This window comes from Rhipicephalus microplus, chromosome 4, assembly GCF_043290135.1.
Source record: "Rhipicephalus microplus isolate Deutch F79 chromosome 4, USDA_Rmic, whole genome shotgun sequence".
Classification (NCBI taxonomy): domain Eukaryota; kingdom Metazoa; phylum Arthropoda; class Arachnida; order Ixodida; family Ixodidae; genus Rhipicephalus; species Rhipicephalus microplus.
The window spans coordinates 3,072,114-3,091,036 of record NC_134703.1 but is presented as its reverse complement, the minus strand read 5'-3'; the positions used below and the strand labels follow the sequence as shown (position 1 = coordinate 3,091,036).

General features: G+C 47.8%; 2 protein-coding genes across 2 annotated transcripts; one reads left to right on the top strand and one right to left on the bottom strand.

The window, feature by feature from the left end:
* The first annotated feature begins 481 nt into the window (after positions 1–481).
* LOC142814084 (neprilysin-1-like) lies at positions 482–4,539 on the top strand. Its single transcript, XM_075892026.1, has 3 exons — positions 482–499; positions 603–1,024; positions 2,841–4,539. The coding sequence occupies exons 1-3, from the start codon at positions 482–484 to the stop codon at positions 4,537–4,539; spliced, it is 2,139 nt and encodes a 712-aa protein (XP_075748141.1).
* Positions 4,540–7,848: 3,309 nt separating this feature from the next.
* Positions 7,849–15,946, bottom strand: LOC119172596 (disintegrin and metalloproteinase domain-containing protein 10 homolog). Its single transcript, XM_075891802.1, has 8 exons — positions 15,759–15,946; positions 13,594–13,787; positions 12,736–12,916; positions 11,610–11,772; positions 11,344–11,442; positions 10,029–10,219; positions 9,259–9,464; positions 7,849–8,371 (listed from the first exon to the last, which is right to left on the bottom strand). Exons 1-8 carry the CDS (start codon positions 15,916–15,918, stop codon positions 8,192–8,194), a joined length of 1,374 nt encoding a protein of 457 aa, XP_075747917.1. The 5' UTR covers positions 15,919–15,946; the 3' UTR covers positions 7,849–8,191.
* Positions 15,947–18,923: the final 2,977 nt, after the last annotated feature.

Genomic DNA, 18,923 nt, shown 5'->3' with positions numbered 1-18,923 from the left:
GGGTTAACTGCATTGACTGGTATTTGTAACAACCTATACGGCACACTTGGGAATATAGGTGAAAAAGTTGACCTTGCCATGTAGAATTTTTAATGATCAAGAACCCCGACAACGACCTCCGACCGCGCATTCGCAGAAGTGGTTGACCATAGCGCTTAGACCTTCATATAGCACGTGACCTTATATATACCGTACACCTAAAAAGTTTGTTTTCTCTCTTTGTCGTTGGATCGACCGCTGCTAAGTGGCCACAACTCTGCCGTTATCGCGAGAACCGGCCTGTCTGCTCGACGCGCGATATGAATAGTTGGAAATGAAATGGATGTTCACGAGGAGCAGGCTCTGAAGTGTTGCACTGCAGAACGAAAGTGATCGGCACTTGGTGTTACCGGTTAGTTTTCCTCTGAAGCGTTAACAATCCAGAACGATGCTGCTTCATTTGTTGAAAACTCGGTGCGTTTCAGTGGATGGCGTTGACCAGATGTTATCAGTGTCATCGGTACTTCGACTTTCTTTTGTTGCGCGTAATGTGAGCATGATTAAGGAAGGAGTTGTTCTCCGTCGTTCGTCATGTTTCTCTACCTATTGCCACGACGCTTCAGGCTGGAGGAGCAGCAGCTTCCAAGTCGAAAAGACACAAGGCGGAGCAACCAGAGGAGGCACCACCACGCCGCGAGGTACTCTCCTGGAATCCGACGCCCGTTACAGTAGATATAACCCCGGTGTGGCAGCCCGAGCTGCAGTTGGCCGGCGCGCGCGAAGCTGCTAGGGGCAGTGTCACCTGTCTCCAGAAGACGCTGCTGGTGACCGTCGCGGTGCTCATGCTGACCCTCATTGTGGTCGCTTACTACGTCCGAACGGTGACCACGGCGCCGTGCTCGTTGCCATCCTGCTGGCGAGTTCAGGCGTTGCTGGACGCCAACCTAAACGTGTCGGTGCCGCCCTGCGTGGACTTCTACGGACACGTCTGCAGTCGCTGGGAAGCCGCGCACTCCCAGTCTGTCAGAGACACTATCTACCAACAGTGAGTATGATCCCTTCCTTTTTCCATCCATTTGTACCGGGAAAATTAAGTGTAAGAAGGGGGGGGGGGGCTTATTTGCTTGAATTCATTTTTTAACACACTAAGCGACGACAAAACGACTGTGAGTCATCCGTCCGTCACTTTTGAGGACAGAAAGTGTAACTTGCTTAAGTATATGAGATAATGCATCACTTTGATTGTTCAGTGATTTCAAGGGGAATGTGCGCGCAGTTGCTCTTGCTCAGCGGTCATGATATGGTTCTCGAGTGTGATTTCCAAGTGACCACAGAAAGGCAATAATAACTGAGTTTACTGCTTCACCAATGGACAGCCGCATTTTTTTAAGAATTGGTCAAGGTCCAACTGAGTTAGCGCTTTGTCGCACGCTATCATTGCCTTGTCTTCCCACGTCCAGGCAAGTGAACTGGAAGCTAAGCAGCGTAGGATGGCATGTGGAAAAGAAGCTACGTCAGGCGCGCTTCATGACTTTGAACACTTTTTTTTCATTGAGCAGACGGCTTATCTTCAGTGCGATCGCGTGCGTGCGCCCTTGGTAACTATGCTGCCCGCGATGCTTAAATCGGCCAATGGCCGTGAACCAATGGCCAATGGCCGTAAACTTGGATATATGGCGTTGTCATTTGGGTATGCAGCATCATTTGTAGAAAGAAGGAATGGTTTCTAGCTGGCTTTGAGAATAATTGCAAATTCCGGGTTGCGTTCTGCGCTATGATGTTTGACTCACCTCTTCTCAGAAACCTCGACTACGGATGAGCAGTGTTTTCTGACCCCTCTGAAGCGTGTTGCATGGCCCCTTTATGCTTTATACTCTGCGCCAGGCTCCGTTGTCTTCATTTTGTGTACGAATTTAGTTCCAGAATAAGCGCCTCAGGTGCTTCGTGGACGTGCGTGCATACTTTAAAACCAGTGTGGTGAACCTTGGAGTACACGTGGAAAGGAAAGAGGTTGAGCGCTGTTTCGTCGTTTTATGGGAAAAGGTAGGGTAACTAGGCCACCTAAGTTTCAGCTTTATACTACAAGAAGTATTTAATATTTCACCGTGATATTTACCGGGCTGGAAGGGCATGCTGTTGGCGTTTCCTAGCTAGACTTTTTTGTCACTTCTGAGTGTTTGTACTTGAGAAACAAACGAACTTCAAGCGGAGGTGAAAGATCAATGTACGTACCTTTTCTCAGAAACAAGAAGCAGTCTGTACGTGAAATTTCGCGCACTATATTCACGTGATAGATTGCGCAGTCCCTCGCTGTAAGGCGTTCCTACACGTTTATTTCTTAAGAAAAAAAATACTGCCCCTCGATAGAGAACCATTTTCCAATTTTGTTTTTTTTGCAAACTTTATAAACTGTTTTTTTTGTAATATGTTTCTAAACGTTAAACTTCATCGAAGCTTTAGATATAAGCGTGGTGGTCTTATTTCCATGGTTGCAAAAGAGTAGAGGACCGTGTACTTGGCTTAGCGCCACGTTAAAAAACACCAGATCGTCTCAATTTTTATGCCACACCAGTACTGCGTGGCTGATACGCATACCGTGGTTTCGGCTCGTAAAACCCCAGCGATTGCTATCCAAGCATTAAGAGTTACGTTGTCCCGGTAGCAGTTCATGAGCATTCGTTTCCGAAATGTTTCAGTCCGCTAACGTGTTCTGGATTTTCAGCTGCCTAGTACTGTTAATCGCTACTTACTAACAGTTAATTTAAACATTTCTAGTTGCATCATGTATAGGGTTAAGTACGCAGGAGAACATACCTAAACACAGTTTATTTACCATTCTTCTGACATACGCTTTTACACAGACTCATGGCCAAAGTGTCGACTATGGCGAATGATGCAACACCTCCCCAACAAAGGCAGACCGCGATGCAGAAAGCTGCTATGCTGTATCAATCCTGCGCGCACGTCTACACGCTAGACCGCAACCACATGGGAGAGGCACGGTCGCTTCTGGCAGACTTCGGCGTGCACTGGCCCAAGTTGAGCAACACCTCGAGCCTTCTCCGCATCTTCTTTTCCATGGCTACCACCTGGAGCTGGGCGTGCGTCCTTCAGTTTGTTTTGCAGAGTAGCGGACACGTCACAGTGAGGCCCTCGCCCTTCTATCTCTCGATGTTATTCGGAAGGCAGCGACTGCTCGAGAAGAGTGCCGACGAAGATTACTACCAGGCGTATTACGACAGCATGGTCGCCGCGTACGGTGGCGCCGGGGCACGAGCGTATTCGTACGAAGAACTGAGAGTGCTAGAGAACAAAGTGGTGCCTGTTCTGAGCGCTGCGCTCGTGACACCGAATTCGACCTCGCTGAAGAACAGCACCATCAACGTGATGGTGAACCAGACCGATAATCCTATCCAGAGTTCTGTCTGGGAGAACAGCATACGGTCAAGCTTGAACTTATCCGAAGGCTTGGTCTTGCTCGTGAGCATCGAGAACGTCGATTTCTTCAAGCAGTTCTTTGCCTTAGTCGTGAATGAGACCGAAGCTGTCATGGCCTATTACGTCGGCTGGGTTGTCGCGCAGGCTCTGTCATTGATGAGTAGCTCGGAGGCCATCAACAAGTACTTTATGAGCAACAAGACCTTGGCGAGTAAGGAACACGCGCTCTTCTGCGCCGGCATCGCCCACGTGTACATGGGAATTGCTTTTTACGCAAATTACCTGAGTCGTCAAGTCACAAGGCGTATGCTTGCCGACGTACTGACCATCGAGAAAACCGTGCAGAAGGCTCTTCGTGGTCATCTTGGCGCGTCGCCGTGGTTCGCAACCATTCCTGAGCCCATGCTGACGGATGCGGCGCTAGTCAACTCATTGCGACTGCTGGAGGCTCCCAACGCCACCGTGCTGGACGACATGTACGGTGCCTTTCCGGACATGAGCGAAAATGTGTTTGACAACGTTCGTCATGCGGCGGAGGCTCATACGAAGACCACAGCCGACATATCCATGGCGGAATTCGTAACTAATGGAACTGCCCACTTCTTCTTCCACTCCACCCACGAGCAGTTCCAACTCTTGCCCGAAATCCTTGAAGAGCCCTTTTACGAGCTGGAATACCTGGAGGCCGTAAAGTACGCAACCCTGGGTGGCGAAATCGCCCAGGCATACTCTTCTGCCACGTTCGCAGAAACTACTGACAGCAAACTCCAGCTGGCGTTCTCGCTGAAGTCTGCCTGCTTTTTCGAAAGACAGGTGCTGCTGCGTCACCTCAGGCTGGAGCAAGTTGAGCTAGTGCGAAGAGTGACTTCGCTTCACGTCATTCTGAGCGCCCTAGCCGAAGCTACTAATGGACACGTGCAGACCGCCAGGCTAGTCGGCTATGAAGATTGGACAGATGTCGAGCTGCTTCTGGTGTTCTGGTGCTTCGTTCAGTGTGGCGGTCGCAGTGGCCGCCGCAAGTGCAATGGCCCGCTCACACTTGTGGAAGATTTTGCACGCGCCTTTGGCTGCAAACAAGGTGACCCTATGTACAATGGACACAATTGTGCCCTTGCGCGGTAAGCATTGACCACTTGGCAACCGTAACGAGTTGGAGATTGTTTCAACTATCCAGGCATACAACCTGGCGTTAATTAAGGGAGTTATTATGAATCAAGTGTCTATAAATGACGTACAGTTGCAAGTAGTGTAGAAAATGTTGAACAGGAAATAGTGCCTGCGAATCACAGTCCATCTGTATTTTTTTTTTTTTTCATGTGAGTGATTTCCTTCGCGTGGGGAGCCTTGTTGGCTAAGGCTTGCTGTGTAGCTACTGCTGACCGCGTAAGGAATGCGTCCCTGTTCCTGCCACTGTGACGTGTTTTATATTCATAGGCGTTGGCACCTGTGGTTAGAGAATCGAGAGACGAAGGAACATTGCAAAGTATACGCCTCTCATGAACATTCTTTGTGTTTAATAGTAACATTTATTGATGTTGTAAATTAATATGAAGTAGTGCCTTCTATTCTGAATCCCACATTTTGATTAGGTAATATAGATGTTTTGTGAACTCTTGGGTCAAATATAGTTTGTTGTCTGCACAATGTTATTGCATTGAATACTGCGATGCCACTTCTTCTTCTACTATTATAGTACTACTACTACTATACTAGTATCCTAGTATGCTTATAATTTGCTATTCTTGTTTATAATCTGCCGATACGTTCGTTATTAATTTCGCTTCAATCTATGATATACGTTTATTAATCTTGTAAGATCATTACCGTGCTTCCTCGCTTGAATGAATGTCTTTGTGTGGCAGAGACATTGAATTTGTCAAGCCTGTCGGTACGCATACTTGGTTAATTTTCAACGTGATAGCATTACAGAACCCTTGCAGCTCAAGCTCTGTTGTCGTTGTCCGCATCGTCGGGTGCGAGAGAAAAATCGGCGTTTCCGTGCCAAAAATCTCAGTCCATGCAAAGGGAAAAACAAAACAAAAGTTGGTCTGATATGGAGTAGAAACCATACCTCTTGCGTGGATAGCAGGCGTTCTTCCACACAATAACGTCAGTGCTTCAAACTGATTCATGAAAAATTAAAACCCTTTACAGGCGTCACATACAGCCGCAATAACAGACGTGACGTAGGCTGGCATAAGCTGAATTCGAGTGGCAGGATTGAGTAATAGGTGATTTAAAGCTGCACAACCTAATACGAAACTCGAAAGGGTTTCGTACTTCATCGAAGTCATAATGAACCACAGCGTAAACAAAGTGGGCAGCTGTGCCTGCTGCGTTACGGGCATGTTATAGAAACATACATTGCTTTCCATGCTTCACATTTGAGGTGTTCGCCGAGCAGTGAAGTCTAGCTGGCCGGAGAGATACCAATGGAGCCGGATCACGCCATCGCTTCATACTCGTTCAAGTTAAACTATGCATACTCCACGAGTTTGTGCTCTCAAAGCGACTGGCTCCGCCTTGCGGTAGCTTTCCATGACACCCTCCACGATGTCCTCATCTTCGTAATAAGGCGAAATTAGGTGCTCCGTAAAACGCGAATATAGGCTGGTGTATACAGCGTCGGTGTCCTCCGTCGGCGGCGTCAGTACGAATGACGCAAGAAAGCACGTAGTGACGTCACCATACGACGTCATCGTGACGTCACATATTGCCGACATTTGTGAAAAGATGGCGCCCCTGGGACGTCTGTTCAAGTGAATACTTTGAACACTATGTGATCCGCCCATGCTTACCCGCGGTGTGAAGTGAACTTAAACATGCTAATACGTTATACCGATGATGCAAAAAGCGATGGGGAAGCAATACATTGGCTGTGGTCGATTGATTGCAATATTTCGAGTTGGTAGAATAAGAACGACATTCTGGACAACTCGTATTATAAGGTGAATACTATCATGTACTGAATTCTGACTTCGAGAAACTTAATTCTTAGTGAGTGAGTACGAAGTTTATTTATACCCTAGGAGAAAGAATTCAAGGCAACCTAGTGGTCCTACCCAGGTCGGGACCGGTAGGAGTTCTTTGAAGACGGCCTGGGTTTTCTGGACAGCCTTGAGCTGAGCGATGAGCTCGGAAGTTTCAATTGAATCCGAGTTTCAGTGTATCAGCAAAGCGCCTACACTGTGCACAGTTCTTGCCTGCTTTCTTACTGTCCCAAGAAGCTGGTACTGCTTTGCAATAGTTTTCTATGACACCCGCTATGGGATTGTGTTCATTTTGTTTTTCGTTCGACGTTTATTTCATAATCCCTTGAATGCCGCGAAAACGTAAACATGCAGTGCATGTGCCTCTCACTTAGCTGACATAGTGTGTGGCGCATTATGCACGGTTAATTTGCGTTATAATACCGCAATACTGACACTATACCCTTGTGGATGGAATAAAATGCCGGCTTTATTTTTTGAACAGCATAGTCCACATTGGCTGAACCGTGTATGTAAATTACGTGCCAAATTATTACATGCTTCGAAGCACCCCCTCCCAGAAGTGGAAATGATGCTTTATTAAAAAAAACGAACAAACATTTGGAATGAATTATGCACAGCTATGCATGGCAAGTGCGCAAGACAAAATAAATAGCGTGAAATATCATTCACATTCTTTCCTAGATGAAAATGCTAGAAAAAGTGTGGTCACACACAAAAAAATGGCAGCATATCCACGGAGTGAATGATGGATAGTGGGGCGAAGCATCCGTCCGTCCATTCGTTCTTGCTTCCGTCCATCCATGCGTGCGTCTGTGTGGCTGCTCGTGCGTCTGCACGTTCATCTGTGCGTCCGTCCCTGCTTTTGTCCATGCATCCGCTCCTGCGTCCGTCCATGCATGTGTCTGTGTGTCCGTTCGTCCACCCATTCAACACTACAAGTACCATCATCTCGCATCTTTTCATCTTATATTCCTCATATAGAAGCACCGCCCTCCAGCGGACATTCCAAGGACTGAACGAGAGGAGGCACACGAACACTTTCTTACGGCTTGCGCTTCGTGTCTACTTACCACCTTTAACCACCTCGAGTTCATGGTATATACTAGTTCACTTTATTCATGGCACTGCGGCCCAACGCTCGCTAAACCTTTCTAAAACCAAGGAGGTTACGCCCAGCGAGTATAACGTAGCAACCGTTTCTTGTCTTCTGTGCATTGTCGAACAATGAAAAATTCGCAGCGTGCGCGTTAACTAAAAGCCGAATTCTCCTGTCTCTCATTCCCCCTTAGCAGCCATTGGCATGTACATTGAGCACTATATTTGATTGTTCGACAACGCACTGAAGAAATCTCTCACCGGCACCACCTTGGATGTCAAAATGTTATACTTGTTACACACTACTACAACGACTACAAGGGACGAACGGGTGCCGCTATAAGGAGCTTCGCCCCTAAAAAAGCGGCAATCAAGTGATATTGAAAGCACGTTTTCTTCTGTCCACAGCGTACATCACATAACCATACTAGTCTCCAACAGCGCGCAATTTGAACAGAGCGTTTGTTGCGCGTTCACTTATGAAACGTTACCAAAGAAAATAAATTCATCACGCATTCATTCATATCATGCGGACTGGTCATTCCGTTATAGTTTCCACGCTTCTGCACGAAGGGGGTGCGGGGAGGGGCATGTTGTTCTAAGCTTTTTCTCAGGATAAGCTATCAGGCGCTCAAACAGTTGATTTCCAACGGCGTTGAATGAGGGAGGGCGCTTCTACGTGCTCTTCAATGGAAGCGCATTATGTCCTTGAGCAAGGCGACCGGGTGGCGTGCACTCGAAATGATGCTCCTCTCCGGCGGCAGGTGCGGGTTGGTACTCGGCGTGTGCACGGCGCAAGCTCGCACGAACACGGCCGTGGCCGCACTACACAGCACGACCGCGGCCGCTGTCAGGTACCAGTAGCGCTGCGTGACAGAATACACCGAAAGGAGTTTACTTCTAGTTTAGGTTTACTCTCGCGCCTTTTGACAACAGATTCACGCTGCAACTGCAAGCTTCTACCTTGAATAAATATGCCTAAATGTGATATCAGCAATGTGCTTTGTGGAATCGAAGTGCGAATACGAGTTGAAGTTGTATATTGTGAGCTCTCAGATACCGCGTCTAATGATGCCACTATTGTGAGGCGTCGTCGGCGTAGCCACATACCGCTCGGAAAGTGGCACGGCAATGGCTAGAAAAGTACATGTATTGCGGTGCGAGCTGGTGCTTTTTGAAAATCCACAGCATGACATCGCATTGTCCTTTTAAACTTGGGACCAAGAGAGTTCTTTAGCGTGTATCTTTTTCGTCCTTGTCAGTTTATGAGACCATCCCGCTTGCCTCGAACATTCGGTATAATAGCTGATCGTAGCAAGCCTTCTCATAACTAAACAGTGTAGTGGCAGGTCGGCTACCATGATACCGAAAAATAGTCCTTTGACTATGAAGCTCTGGAATCGCTAAGATTTGTTGGCAAATCAACGTGGTATATAGTCTTTTTTCCAAACTCCAGGTTGTCCAACTTAATTCGAGGTGCCCCGCTATTGTGTGCCTCCATCCTATTGTGGTTTTGGCACGTAAAGAAAAAACAACGCCCAATGACACTATATATAGACATGCATCTGATTATTTCAATAGCGCTTTCAAAGAGCAGCAGTAAATAATCTGCCATACCGGCCAACCTATGACTCATTACATGAGCGCTTTGACACGCATAGAATAGATAAAAGAACAAACTTTTCGTTGCGAATCATTTGAAAAGATTTTGTTGTTGTCGCACTAACGATGATGAACCGCAGTTCGGTCTTACCAGAAGTGCGCTGCCCGCGCCCTTGCCACCGAAGACGAGTCGTTTGAGCCTGGAGAGCAAGCCTTCGGCATCGATGAAGCGACACCTTTGGAAGGCGTCGCAGTATCCCTGCAAGTCGTGGCACGGGGCTCCCGGCTCCATGCGCCTGCCGCAGAAGTCGCGCATCCGCTCGAAGCTGCATGCCTCCTTGCATTCGCTTCCCGGCACTGCACACGATCGACATGCAAGACAAGGTCTTTCCTAGAACAAATCATGAGCTACCTGGTTGCCATAATTCCATCTAAAATACACCGAAAACGAACAAATTTGGGACAGTCCGAGCAAATGAAATGGAAGTTTTCAGCCGTTGAAAAAAGTGCTACTGGATACATGTTCTAGCTGGTAAATCCACCAGTTAAATGACCAGAACCAGAATGAGTCACCAAATGGCCGATGCACATACTCGTCTCTGTGACGAACTGTATAAATATTTATCTTCATAGCATGATGTGCGCGTCTCAATCCGATAAGGTACCGCGGTTCGACAATGGTTTTCTGTTAGCATAGAGCATTAAACGGCGCTAATTGATGTGTGACTGATTGTTTGTTCCAAACCCACATCACGTATCACCATTTAAAACAAACATAGCACAAAGGAAAACCTGATAACGAAAATTCCAAAGCTGTGTCTGTCGGGAAGTTCACACCTTACGGGTACGCTGTTTTGCATCGACACGGATAGCGAGATTACAAGTTCACGTCGGCTTTCCCTCACGGCGCGTCACACGCACCGTCCTCCCTGCAGGCGATGAGGCACATGTCTTCCATGCTCAGGTACGACCCGGTCAGGTAGCACTCGACCAGGTTGTACAGCCGGCAGACAGACTGGCTGCACTCGCCGGCATCGCACAGTTGAGTGGCGTGGTTGCACAGCGTGCCGTCGCGCTTCCAGTCTGATGGAGGGCACTCGCCACTTTTGCCGCTGGTTGATTGTGGTCAAGGCGGGACTCGCTTCGCTTTTCAATTTGCCACTTAGACTGAGCTCGCAGGAACGGAGTGCATTGTGTAATGACGTCACTAACCGCCGCATTCATAAATGCTCATCGACTTGAATTTGACTTAAAACCTCCTTCGATGCACCGCGTTTGAAACGCGTCTGTGCGTTTGTGCTGCCGTGGCACCGCCTAAAGACATTGCGTTCGAAACGCCTTTGTGCTGCATTGAAGTCGTTGGCAAGCATCAAGTTTCCTAAAATTAACTAGAGGGTACTATGGCGCTGCGATAGTTCAGTGACCACGGGAACGATGGTTAGTACACGGATATGCCCCGGTGGTCTAGTGGCTAAGGTACTCGGCTGCTGACCCGCAGGCCACGGGATCGAATCCCGGCTGCGGCTGCTGCATTACCGATGGATGCGGAAATGTTGTAGGCCCGTGCGCTCAGATTTAGGTGCACGTTAAAGAACCCCAGGTGGTCGCTATTTCCGGAGCCCTCCACTACGGCGTCTCTCATAATCATATGGTGGTCTTTGGACGTTAAACCCCACACATCAATAATGGATGTGCCCAGTCCTCATACTTGCGGATAGAAAACTGTACGTTTGGCTTCGTTTATTGTTTTGTTTCGGTTTTGTTTCGAAGGATAGAACGAACCGTTTTGAACGTCGTGACCAGATTTGAAAAGGTAAGCCTGAAAAAACAATGTGGTGAAGCACAACCGCTGAACATTTGCTGATTTTTGTTTCGCGAGAAAACAGCTCCGAGTCACACGAACACACACGGAGCCAAAAGGAGGCCAGAAGTACGAAGAGTAGGCAGATGTGTGTACTACCCATCATTTCCATGCTCGCTGAAGTGCCGTGCGTTGCACCTCCCACAGACACTAGCGCCAGATTTCAAACCTCTAGTGTACATTAGGAAACTCTGTGCTGGCAAGTCAACTTCAAGTCAAGCAGCGTTTCTGAATACGGTGGTAAGCATCCACACACTGGGTACACTGCAGGCAGGGGCGTGCAGGCGCACCTCCTTGATTTTGGGGACTTCTACGCGTGCAAGTCCAAAAGCGAGCTTCTGCGTGTGAAACGTGTCGCATCGTCGCTAAGGATACGTGCAGTAAGCCTCGAAGGTGCAGTCGTCTTCAGGCCTGCACGCCGTGGACGTATTGTGGAAGCGGCAGTCAGTGCTGCAACAGGCTCCATTACTCGGGCTGTAATAGCAAAGGAAAGAATAGCAATAGACGCTTCGCATTGCATGCTTTTGAGAACGAATCTACTCAGAAAGACTGGCCATAGCTACAGCTTGTTCTGGCCAGATGTCTTGGCTTCCATGGCCTCAATACTACACTCGCATAGCACAATTTATACTCTGACTCACCTGCACACGGCACCGGGCTTGAGTGTGCAGGATTTGCGGTTGATCTCTCCGTGCTTGCGCGCGTAGCAGCACACGTCGGCACCGCAGTCCTGTCGCTCGTAGCCGCAATCGCACTCCTCGTTCATCTCGCGAATGGAGTTGCCGCAGAACGGGCCTTGCGGTTCTACGCATGTGTGGAAGATGAACACCATATGCGCGTTTGACTTCAAAGAGATTTTCCTATGGGTGGACTTGTGACCAAGCTCATCTGTGCCTTGTTGAAAGTTAAATACTAAGATTCCCTTCCAGAAGTTCTACGCTCACAGGAAAACAAGGTCCACAGACGAATTTTCAGGATTTGTCTGCTCAGGCTCCGCTGCCTTTGTTGATGTGCGTCACCGCGCTGCTCTCTTTTTTGCTTATATTTGTTGCAATAATTAGGTGATGTTGAACCTATTACAGACAACTGTTTACCAGGACTTGTTGTTGCAACGAAGGGGGCTCGACGCCACTCCCGAAACATCGCATGACATCCAAACGCAAGCGCCAATATACATAAAGAAGGCTTGACTCCCCGCCCTCGGCTCCACTTCCCTCAACTCGATGAAAAAAGTCTTGCTACGTCCTAGCCTTCAGGCAACAGAACTAGCATACATCCATTTTTGTGTAGGAGTTTCTGTGGGCCCGGGGTTCATTATGATAGACAGTAATGGTTCAAAGGCTGATGCTTCATAATACAAGATACAAAATGTAGACGTTGGTGATTCGTATTTCTACTTGATTAATCTGAATTCTGTGTTTGAATACTGGGCTTAAATATTGTGTTGGGTGTCGTTTTAGTATGGAGTATACGTTATATTTCAGCATATTTCGCACCTACATGGCGGAATGAGTGTATTGTTAGCAAGAGCGACCACAATGGAAATGATTTTTCTGTCGTGAGGACCGCCGGGGCGCGCAAGAATTCTCCTTGCAAGAGGGGAAGGTAAAAGTTCATTGCAGCGCCCATTACCTCATTAAGCGTTTGTTTACGCTTTAGAACATTAGTGCTAAAAAGCTTCTAGATTTCTTGAAAAAGGTAAGCGGATAAGATAGTAAGTGCTTTAAATGGATTGATAATTTTTTCACGGACATCTGTGAACCTCACCCTGCAGGCAGTTTGGGCGGGAGCCGCTGTTCGTGAACATCTGCATGAGGACAGCCGATATGTTGCGCACGCTACATATGGAGAAACGCCGGTTGTTTGGCTTGTTGCCTCGCGTTGCGCTGGCATACATGATGTAGTTGCCGCCGGAACCGTCGGGAACACAGTCCGGACGCTCGTCGTGCTGCGACATTGGGACGCATGTAAGTCATCGTATTGGCGAGTATTTGCAGTTTAGAACTATTGCTCTAAAACTTCTGCTTTTATCAAAATAGTATAGTATAGATTCAGTATAGAGTGTATGTACTTACGTACTGTTTTAAAGGAACTTGCAACAGAGTTACAAGAAAGTAGTCTTGTTGGAAATTGGTTGATTGGGAGATATCAATGGAACGTCACTTCAAGTCCACGTAGACGGAAAGCGCTTTTCTGAGTGATACATTTGTGCCCCTATGTCGATATTACTTGTGCAAACGTCGTTTCAAAATGCGGGCTCCTTTAAAATATCGAAGTAAACAAAGCGGTGAAGTTGCTTATTAGGCGCTGTTTAGCTTCTTTGAACAGCACTATGATCGAATACAAGAATTCTGCGACACTTCGTCCTCACAGGCGAATGCAAAGAAGCCTGTACCTATTAGGCGCGCACTTCGGAATGACGTAGGGAGCTCCTAAGAGTGCTGGTGACCCCGGCTTGAGAGAGAACATTGCCGAGTGCATGAGCGGTACTCTTTTTTATCCGCAGAGGTGGTCCGCTGCCGTGTACGTCATTGACGTACACGGCAGCGGATCACCGTATACGTCGTTGACGTACACGTCGCTTTGCCACTCGAAACAACTGAAAGAAATCGATGTACAACCCACCGGTGCTCCGAAATTGTGGCCCAGTTCGTGGGCGAAGGTGATTTCGGAGACCCGCTGCGGCACGCGCATATTCTTGTTGAGGAAGGTGACCACGCCCGTGTTGAGGCTCAGCCTGCCGATGTAGCCCGTGGTGCCTGTGTCCACCACCACGCCGCCTCCGGACTGGAACTGCTCGCATATGCCGCCCGAGAAACCTGCGTACGCATGCACTTGACGCCATGATCAGTTGTGCTGGCGCAGCTTTGGTTAGCCTAGCGAGTTTGGGCGCGAGTTACTTCTCACAAGCTTCTCCGACGTAGACAACAGAAGAGTTTGCAAATGGTTATTGCTGTGGTCTCTCGAAGAGAGACCACTGTAATAACTATTTCGGTTATTAACCAAATCGTCGACCATTTCAGCTAATAACCAAATCGGTCGCCTCTCTTCGAGAAGCGACCGATTTGTATTTACCACACTGCACCCTTAGACAATCGCCGTACTTGCTAGAAGACTTGCACAAGCACGACCTCTGATGTGTACGCCGCTAAGCTGAGTATATTTTCTCGCATAGAGTTTTCGCCTTCAACAGTGGTTCGCGAAACATGTTTTAAAAATGGTCCCCGCGTGTTATTGTAAAGCTAGCTTTGTGGCACCGCTACACATCACTGCTGTGAAACCATCGTTAAAAAACAGAACTGGATTGCTTTAGTTATCTCCATATTTTTAAAACCGTTTCATGGATTATACGCGAGAAAATAAGACAACTATTTCCTCGTGAAACTGGAGACACATTTATACATCACATCTTCCTTGTGTCTGACGTTGAAGCTAAGCAGTAGGTTATGAGGAAGTGCCATTTTAACACGGGAGCTGGCGTCACTATTCGCGTTGCAGAGCGCGACAACAACGCTACCACAATGTCGCTTGGTTTAAGTCGCACGTGTGTAGTGGTGCCCATGCGTGTAGACCGGCACATCATGAGTTTCGTTCTACCAGCATTATGGCGCGATTAGCGAGTTGCGACCAATTTTTACACGAAAACACAGCTGTTCATTGCACCAATACATGCACGCGTGCTAAACAGCCCCGTGCACGTCTGTGTTGAGCGCGCGAGCAGCTGGCTATGCTTAGTTTTGATCTGCGGGATGGTACCTCGCGGTAGTTGCGAGCTCTGAGATGGTGTGTCTTGGAGCAAGCGTGGCCTAATAGACAAGCAGATTGGCGCACACTGCTTCAAGCCAGAAATCATCTTGAAAATCGCATTTGGTTTGCCGACTGTGCGCATTACCCGAGGCCACATTTTCATCCGCGCAGCTTGGGATGACGCGTGCCGCCAGGCCGAACGCGTCAATTTTTGGCATAGAGATGGCGCTGGCACCCTGAAGCTGAGCAGAAATCTGCTTATAGGAGGGCCCTCTTTAACAATGCTACTCGTCCATAGCAGGTCTGCATGCCTATCAGGTCGCGCGTTCTCGCGACCGACATTAGATCGAAGATGGCAAACAGCATACCATGTCAGACACTGCAACAGCCGCAACGTGTCGCCTTTTAAAAGGCAAGGCTGGATGATTGCACGTTCTTTACAGAGATGAATGGGGCGTTATCTGAATTGCAGATACACTCCAGCCACTTTGAATATGTTCTATCGCTTCCGACAATCTTCAACAGTAACATGCGCAAGCGTTTATGACTAATGAGATCTGCGCAGTTACACTTACTTCACTACAGAGACAATAATTATTTCCAATGATTTGGAACAGTTCGATGTAAACCCAACTGCAAAATTGTAAAGAAATTTTATCACTATGTCTAAACTGGGGCTTGAAAGTCGGGCAGAATTTTGAACATTTGTAGGGGTCCTACGTCCGAAAACCGCGATTTGACTGTGAGGAACGACGTTGGAAAGGGCTCCGGTAATCTCGACTATATGAGGTTATTTATCGTGTACTTAAATCTCGGGGAACATCTTTTCGAAAAAACTTATGACAAAAAAGATATTAAGATATTACGAGTTGAATAATTAAAGTGAAATTTCTGAATCGTTTATTGAACTAGTGAAGGTTTGCATTTGATTGAAAAGTATGAAAGTACGTTTCTCACGCCACATTTTCAACTCCTCGTTCAACTGCTCCTTCAGTGTGTGAGAGCAAACCGTGTCTCAGATACCGAAAGGCCGTGTTACACACCATCAGGTTCAGCCATGTAGGCGAGTCCCAGCGTTCCCCCGGGAAAGTCTCGGTGGGTCCACAGGTACGACGCGCAGAAACCGTCGTGGTTTATCTTCGACAGCTCGTGCAGCGCGTGGGGAGCGTCCAGGCTGTCCGGGCAAAAGGGGTTCGTCAGCATGGCCGCCCCTTCGCAGTCGCTAGTGTCGTTGATCTGCGTGACAGGGTAGCCAGCTGCACATATACACTCGCCGAGAACCGCTGTGGATGTTCGAAAAAAAAAAAACTGCACTATCTACAGTTGGCGACAGCCTAAGTAAGTACAAGCTCTACCCCTGACCCGTGGCGTGCCTATCGGCCAGTTAGTTGTGCAAGAGAGTTCAGCTAGGTGGTTTCCGTTTTTGTCACTGTTAATGCTACGCATATGAAGTTACATGTTCGTTGTCCGTGCCTAAAGTATTACGCCTGGCCTACCAGTTCTATGCGAATATGTGCTGAAATTTATACAGGGTACCACGTGGTGGGTGCATAACAAGTTTGAAAACATTTTAGGCGCATAACTGCTCGTGGTTTAAAACACGCAACTAATTACACAAAATGCAGCTATATTCGAAAGCTTCACTGACACAAGCCACTTTGAAATTTATCGATTACATTCTAGTAATGCACAATTTAAACTTCTCAAGTAATATTATACAATAACGAGTATCTACTAAATGGTTGAAGTACGCGCTAGGGATAGGATTATTATATCACGTTCAACACTTTTATGAGTGCACCTTAAGGATCCCCCTACGCATTTTCGAAGCCATCGTAGGAGATGGTGTTTAGTGTGTTTAGTAGATTGCTGACTTGTCGGCACCACAATTACACATCATACAACGAAATCTTCCTTCGTGACGTAAAGGTTTCCAGTTCTGCCGGCCCTAATACTCATGAGGCATTCAACACAGAGGTGGTAGACTATGCACGTGGTGCTTGACGTGACGGAAACGAGCAAGTGCTATTGGATTTTCTCTCTCTCTCTCTCTCTGGGTGGGACAAAAATTACTGTGGGTCGTGTTTGCAGTTTATTCTTAGGTTGTATATGATAATTTATTATAGTCTCACGTGTGACTAATGCGAGGAAGGTGTACAACATTGTATTTGGTCTCTCTTCGTGTCATATGAATGCAATATAGTCAGCAGTACCTCTAAATATTTTGTGAATTCCCCCTAATGTATACAGGGTTGTTTTGACATAAGTATACGATAGAAAGCTTGCAAACCTAATGATGTCGGTAAGGGCAGCCCGCAAGAGCAATTGCTCTACGCTACACAGATATGTCTTATGATAATAAGATATGGAATTTCACGTCTCAAAGCAACTATGCGATTATGAGAGACATCGTAGTGAAGGACTCCGTCTGCTGTCCTTGAGGCCCGTGTTTCTAACATCGCACAGTACACTGGCCTCGAGCATGTCGCCTCTATCAAAATGTGACCGCCGCAACCGGAATCGAACCCGCTACCTTTGGGTGAGCAGCCGAGCGCCGTAAACTACTGCTCCATCGCGAAGGACGGTATGTCTCAGTAGAGGATAAGCCTTGTGCTCAAGAGATGGCGTATTTGTCGAATGCAGCCATTTGCAACACGTAAGCCACATTCCATCATCACCAGGGCATTGTTGAAAGTTGTCAAAATATATATCTACTTGGAAGAGAAAAGAGGACAGTCTTGCTTCGCGAGGTTGTATGTTAGCCATAGAATTGAATGACGCCGAATGGTACAAAATAAAAGCGGCGTCATGTTTGAGCGAGTGTAGCGTTTACGGCATTCCGCGAGTCGATCAACTACGGAAGCACCTATACCCACCGATGCTCATGCGAAACAAACAACGGAATAGTTGTGGAGGTCCGTCGTTTCAGTTGCATCGATGAATATGCAATGCTGTAATTCTAGATCCCTCGAGCCCGTGCCCCCCCCCCTCCCCCTTTTTTTACGCGTGCCTTAAATCACCTTAGCGAAGTTGGGGTCTGTGCGTTTAGGATTCGGATGAACGACTTTTCTATGCGGCACCCTTAGAATTCTGTAGGCATTTGAAGATGCGGCAAGTAGTTCACTATGTCCCAGCTGAACTTCGCGACATTAGACGCGTATGGTAAGGCTGTTTTTGAACGGCTGCGATTTTCCATACAGAGAAAAAAGTGCCGCCACATCGACGAAGTGAATGATGATGAGTGGGCGAAGCTCCGGAGGTAAACCTGGTAAACCATGAATCCTCCGTACATTTTGCCCACTCGATTTTATTGCAACGCTCCCCCTAGCGTACGTCGCCGCACTATATCGAACGATGACACGCGCCATATGTGGCATCATTCCTATTTTATAACACCTCGCATCTTTCATAATCAACTACACGGACCGCCGTCTAGTTTATAACATCTTGCATCTTTTGGATGGATGGATGGATGGACGGACGGATGGATGGACGGACGGACGGACGGACGGACGGACGGATGGATGGGACGGACGGACGGACGGATGAATGGACGGACGGACGGACGGACGGATGGATGGATGGGACGGACGGACGGACGGATGGACGGACGGACGGACGGACGGACGGATGGATGGACAGACGGACGGACGGACGGACGGATGGATGGATGGATGGACGGATGGATATGGCTGTACCCTTTAGATCGGGCGGTGCTAGCGTAATACTTGATGCCGTCAGCTACAAGTACCGCCATCTAGTGAACACTGCAAGAACTGAACGAGAGGTGGCTACATACAGGGGACTCACAGCCCACGCCTTGAGGAGCTTCGCTCCTAAAAAACAGTGCCTCTGCCACTTTATTAACGCGATAGCGTTAAAGAGCTCGTTTCGCAGAATTTCTGGTGTCAGCGGCATCTGCGGAACCGTTGGTGGAAGAGTTATTGGTATAGAGCAAGAAAGCAACGTTGGTTCTGAGCGAAAACTCATAGACGAAACAAAGATAGGAGCTGGAGGGCGTATGCGTTTTCTCTTGCTGCCCACTTCAGGCATCCATCGAAAAGTGAGAATCGAAGGCACACTAGTGACTAAGAAAACGATATATAGTGCGCGTGTGTGGGCATAAGTGCGTGCGTGAAGACATTGATACCGCGTTCAGCCCTTAAAGAGTCACTCACCAGGCTCCAAATAGGTGCAAATAGTTGCAC